The 6,239-nt window shown below is 39.1% G+C and overlaps 1 protein-coding gene across 1 annotated transcript; it reads left to right on the forward strand.

Moving 5' to 3' along the window:
* Positions 1-3: 3 nt before the first annotated feature.
* Positions 4-5,146, forward strand: derl1 (derlin 1). The gene is made up of 8 exons (XM_086154590.1): positions 4-340; positions 1,157-1,268; positions 1,353-1,417; positions 1,807-1,833; positions 2,674-2,769; positions 2,931-2,983; positions 3,093-3,203; positions 3,729-5,146. Exons 1-8 carry the CDS (start codon positions 188-190, stop codon positions 3,868-3,870), a joined length of 759 nt encoding a protein of 252 aa, XP_086010716.1. The 5' UTR covers positions 4-187; the 3' UTR covers positions 3,871-5,146.
* Positions 5,147-6,239: the final 1,093 nt, after the last annotated feature.

Here is a 6,239-nt window from a genome sequence, read left to right on the forward strand (position 1 = left end):
CTCTGTTTTCAGTACTCTTTATATATACAAAACTAGCTACTTGTGATTAGCCACGTCATGTAAACTTAGCCCTATCACCGTTCAACTACAAGGGCTACAAGGGGTCGCGTTTTGGGGTGTATAATCGTTAATTTCTTATCAGAGTTCGCCTTTTCAGTTTAATAATTGGGATAACTTCTATGGAAATATGTCAGACATCGGGGACTGGTTCAGAAGCATCCCTGTCATCACCCGGACCTGGTTCGCTGCATCGATTGCTGTTCCCTTAATAGGGAAACTGGGGTTAGTGGATCCCTGGAACCTCATGCTGTCGCCCGAATCATTCTTCAACAGATTTCACGTAAGTGCTCGATCGTGGGTGTGTTTTTCGGAAAAGCTGGGGAAACCCTGAGGGTAAAAATTTTGAAATTGTCAGTTAGTTAGCAGGTGGCTAGCTGGGCTCACTTGCACAGGCCCGGGAGCTATGCGCCGCAGTCAATGAGTTTAGGAGGCAGGAGGTTCGTACTTCCGGGTCTGGTTAACGGTGAAAAGGGAATTTTGAAACTTTGGCTGTTTGAAGTACACCTCGTTTTCCGCTTTAGAGTCAAAATATAATTTTCAAATAATCGAACCTCCTTTTAGTAGATGTTATCAGGTGCCTTGCATTTATAGTATTAATAATCAAACCTAATACAATGATTAAACCTAGAAATCATATCCAGTACGTTGACATGAGTTCACTGTGAATTTAGCATTAAGAATTAAAAAAAAAAAAAAGATAAAATTATCCGTCATTTGTTTCACTACTGTATATGCAAATTGCTTGGTTTGAATATCTCCCTTCAGTTTTCACAGGTAGTTTTCCATACTGATCAATCTGTATTACGAAATTTAGAATATTCTGTCCCCCTTCAGTGTCCAGCCATACTTAATTTTTCATTGGTATGAGTTGGAATGTCTACCAAAAGTCAATATTTCACTGTAAAATTTTCTTTGTGTGATGAATAGGCAATGAATGATGTTGAATAATGTTTTGAGAATAATATTTTTCCCTGAAGGCTGTATATTCTGTAACTAGGCTGACATCTTTTAGTGCTAAGTGTGTTGCGCGGTGACAATCCAACTGATGAAATAAATCATGGTAAATACTGAGATGGATCTTCTTTTCTTCTTCCAGCTCTGGAGGCCAGTGACAGCAACCCTCTATTTCCCGGTATATCCTAATACTGGATTTCTGTACCTGGTCAACCTATATTTCCTCTACCATTATTCTACACGACTCGAGACTGGTGAGATATTGGGCATCAGCGGACCTCATTCTTGCCGGCATATGGAGTTTGTTTTGCAATGTTTTTGTTCTTTTTCTCCGCCAGGGGCATTTGATGGCAAACCGGCAGACTATCTCTTCATGCTCCTCTTCAACTGGATCTGCATTGTTGTATCCCTTTGACATTTCATTTATTGTTTTGAACTGGTAGCATGATGCTGCCTTGTGCATTTCTTCGTCATCTGCCATTTAGTCCCCTCCCTCTATCTTCCGCGAGCAGTATGCCATGTCAGGGTGGCTCTGTGCCATTGGCTCAGTGTCAGTCTTCCACCAGAGCAGAAGCCCAATGTAGGTCACATGTAGCCCAGCCCTCATCTTAACACTGTGCCATTCAGCTGAGAACTCAACTCCGATTGTTTTCAGACATGTACTGTTTACTTGTATGACACATTTTCTTTTCCGCAATATACTTTGAGTCATTGTCAGGGTCTGAACAGGCAATCTTTCAATAATGTTGAATGGGTAGTTGTAATTGTTGTTATCCCTGACTGAAGTTGCAGATAACTGGGCTGCTGATGAATATGCAGGTAATAACAGTCTTATTTGTTTTTCTTCCCCTGCTGGAAATCTGGGCCACTATTTACTACATAAGCCACACTGTTCTTATAGGGAATGCTTTGCTTATCAGGAAAGGGCACCCCACATTTGAGGTTTGGTGTTGCTTTGGCATGTTAAGTGGGATATTTGGGTCAATATAAATCTAATGAACACATTATACCAGTTTGGGCATTAACAGTGTTAGAAACCAAACTGTAAACCAGCTATTTGACTGGCAAAGACAATATACCTCTTAATCCTACAGGTGTGTTTCCCGACAAACAGAAGCATGACTCCCTCCAGTGGTGGATGATTAGCAGAGTAAAATTAATATTGATCTCTTAAGAAGTGCCCCTTTTTGGCATCCCATCGAGAGATGGAAGAAAGGATGGATACCACTCATGTCTCTTTTCTTTGACATGAAACTACTGCTAGCTAGTTATCTACTACACTTCTAGTAACAACTCAACAATGATTCTTTGGCTGCCAAAATAAAAAGTCTGGTGAAAAAACTCCATTGATCCCAATATTTGTTTCAAGCTAAGTCTGTCGGTAGTCATTAAATACATAATGAAGTTACATGCAGATATTAGAGGTGTCTTTTTAATTCTTCCCACAAGTGATGGGTATATATCTTTACATTTTTTTTTTCATATTTTATAGAAGCAATTCAGCTGTTTTATTTTCTGCTGTAATTAACTCTGATTTTTTTCATTTTGTAACTGCACAATCTCAGGCCTGTCCTGATGAGGGCATAGATTTGTTCAAATCACTGCCATCTTGTTGTTGCTCTCTGACTGGATTAATGTTATTGATTTCTTTTTTTTTAGCTGCTGATGATCCCACTGATCATGTCCACCCTGTACATCTGGGCTCAGTTTAACAAAGACATGATTGTGTCCTTCTGGTTTGGAACAAGATTCAAGGTATTTAATGCTTGAATGACGGTGCTGATTATACCACCCAGGTTTTTTGCTGTTGTTGCTGGTTTTAAATTTGATAGTTACACGTATCCGGGAAATCACTTGCCAGAGCGTTGCTATGCAGATAATCATTTCTATCAGTTAATCTTCATTCATTGTCTCAGGCACATTATCTACCTTGGGTCATCTTGGCCTTCAACTTCATAATTGGAGGAAGGTAAGTAACTCCTTCCTTTCGTGCATGAGTTTGCACAAATTACTGTAATATCACTTACGGTTCTATTAGAAGTTATTGTTTTTCAATGTTTTGTGCTTTCTTTGTGCAGTTTTGTGAACGAACTCATCGGGAACCTAGTGGGCCACCTTTACTTCTTTCTCATGTTCAAATACCCCATTGACCTGGGAGGACGCTCATTCCTGTCCACGCCAGAGTTCATGTGCGTATTTCCTTGTGTTTATAAGAAATTAGTTTTCCATCTGAAACTAATGTCATTTACAGTTTGTTTATCTAAAAGCCTCATATTTAAGGACGTGTATTCTAAGCTCCAGTGACAACTCAGTTTCAAAGCGACACTGGTCAACTTTTCTTTTTAGAATTAAAATGCAATTTTGCAACATTCAAAACTTCTCCCATACACATGTTGAACCACCCAAGATGACCAGTTTCCTATGTTTAGATGCTATTAATTCTTCATTTTCCATTTTTCTGTATTTAAAACAAAAAATACATACTGCCATTGTATTGGAAGACAAAAAGGAGGGAATGTAAAGGTGATTGATTCTAAAACTAGTTTTTTTTAATTAACATCAGTATGCTGACATTAATGATCAGTATTTATATACTATTATGTAATGCAGTTTTCAACCTTAATGATGTGTTTGCAAAGCGGTACTTGGTAATTTAATTACCTTTCTGTAACATTACCATTTCTGATCTGAACTTCTGTGTTTTTCTTCTTCAGGTATCGTCTGCTCCCCAACAGGAGGGGAGGGGTGTCAGGCTTTGGCGTCCCTCCTAGTAGGAGACCAGCCGCCCAGGAGCAGGCAGGAGGAGGAGGCGGGCGTCGTAACTGGGGCCAAGGCTTCCGTCTCGGGGGCGAATGAAAGGCGACTAGCACAGGAGGCCCCCCCCCCCCACACACCCTGTTTCTGGTCCCAATACAAAAGGCTGTGCAGTTTCTTTCAGGTTAAAATGCTCACTTCTTCATTCTTTCTTGTTTGAGGGAAGGGAGACCCTGACCTAAAACTCAATTGATGTTTTCTAAAGAATCCGCTGAGATGAAAATTTGAGGTAGCATGTATTTTAACAGCCACAGCACAGCAGGACTGACTCTGGCCTAAATCACCAGCCAGCTCTTACTACTACTACTATCCATGTGAAGCAGAAGACAAAGCATTTTAACAACTTGTTTTTGTATTTTTTTTTTTGTTATTATAATTTCTACCCTCTGCCTATATTCACACCTTACAAGATGAGAGATTTTGCAGCTGCACACTGACAAGCTGTTGATTTTTTTTTTTCTTCCTTTCCGCCCTCTTGCTCCTGCTGTGATGCAATATCAGATTACTTTGTAATTACAGACATGCTGGGACTGTGGTCTTAACTAGAACAAAAGGGGACAAAGAGTTTCAGGTCTGAATGTATGTGGATGTAAAATGTTTGCCCTGTTGTGGCACAGACCACTTATGACTTATCAGACAACAAATGACAGAGATTCAGCTCCTTTTTGTAAATATAAGCTTATTGGGGAAAAAAAAGATTCTGACTGTTATTTAGTGTTAATGTCACTTTTTTCCTCGCCAATTTTTGGGAAATACCTCTCAAGTTTTTTACCTTTTTATTTGTACAAGAATGGCAACTTATAGGTTGGTTTTCAAGCAGTTTTCCCATGATCATGGAAGAGGGGAAAATTAAACTACAATACATCCGTTCATTGAAGACAAATGCGTCTTGATATACAGTATAAAAAAAAAAAAAATACCGGCAGCCTTGCAAGATCATGCAAGGGTTTTGAAAGTGGGGTGTGATGAGATGAAGTCTGTAAATTCATAAAGGAAATGAAATCAACTATTTTAGCTATACCTGTTAAAGCTAAAAATAGTTTACACTTAAAAATAACATTACATTCATACTTCCATAGTACTAAAACATTATTGTATCTGGGGATAAATTAACAGCAAATACAAATCAAGAACATCTAGGTAGTATGAATTTCATTTATCTATAGGGGTTCGGAGCTGCAAAGTTTGAAATCACCTCACCTAGACAAAGGTTTGCACTTCTGCAGTGTTCACAGAAAAAGTAAGCTCCAATTATACTGACATCTAAAGATCATGATGTTGACAATTTTAATACTGGAAGATCAATATGTGCATCACCATTTGGTTGTGTGTTTATTGAATTACAGTAGACAATGTAGAAAATGTAGAAGCAAGCGTATTTCATACAAGCCAACCATACCGTCCCCAGCTTGTTGTCTGAACATGAAAGTAAAGCAACTGCTAAAGACATTCAGCCTGCAAACAGATTCTACGCCTGCTCTTCCACAGCGTCATTTCAAAATGACGGCCAAGTTTAAAACTAGCACATACAATGCAAGGTTTCGCAATTTGCCTTCAACACAAATCCCTTTAGATCTGAGAGTCGGTTAACACGTGAATGTGAAAACCACGTATGCCGCAAGACTCGTTGGATTTAAAATGTTTTTACTGTATATCAGCAGAGGTTCGGCCATCCATCTGTCGCTTGAGCTACCTGAACACAACACGACTCAACCCGGCTCTGCTCTGAAGGGAGGGGGCTGGGAGATCTACTGAAAGACAAAGCTACAATTCACATCGGAGCAAAAGTTATATTTGAAATGGCACGAATAAAAAAGGAGCTTACGTAATTTTACCATGCGTGAAACATTTTCACAACAAAGCTCTGGAAAAGTTCTGTAAAGTATATATATATATATATATGTATATCTACATATATATATATATGAAGCGCTATTTTAAAAATACAAATGGATTTACTGGAACCGTTATAAGTTTTTACTCCATCCAGTTCTGTGTCAGGAACGTAGCATCTGATAAAAAGCTGAAAAGGCAGCACGGTGTGATTGAACAGAATACTGTTATCGCCTCAGGTACTGATGCTTAAAGCACACCAGCTGATTGAAAAGAGTACATTCATTCATTCATCCACCCAAATGCAATTTGTCTTGGCCTGTGCATGTGGCTCTGAGGAACCCCTTAAGCTGTGCTCGTAATTTCACCACTCACTCATTCCTTCAAACTTCCCTTGAGAACCTTCTGAGTTATGTTTAACTTTATTTCATATTTATGAGTATGTGTCCATGTGACGCTGCAGGAGACAAAAGGAAAAGCTTCTTGTTTTACTAAAACTTTGAACACCTAAGCCGGAGATAAAGTGGCCAAGCTGGATGAAACCTATTCCTACAATGTGAATAAATGCAAGTGCCAGC

The sequence above is a fragment of the Fistularia commersonii genome, chromosome 11 (assembly GCF_037954325.1).
Source record: "Fistularia commersonii isolate RoL2024-O1a breed Wild chromosome 11, RoL_Fcom_v1.0, whole genome shotgun sequence".
Taxonomy (NCBI): Eukaryota; Metazoa; Chordata; class Actinopteri; order Syngnathiformes; family Fistulariidae; genus Fistularia; species Fistularia commersonii.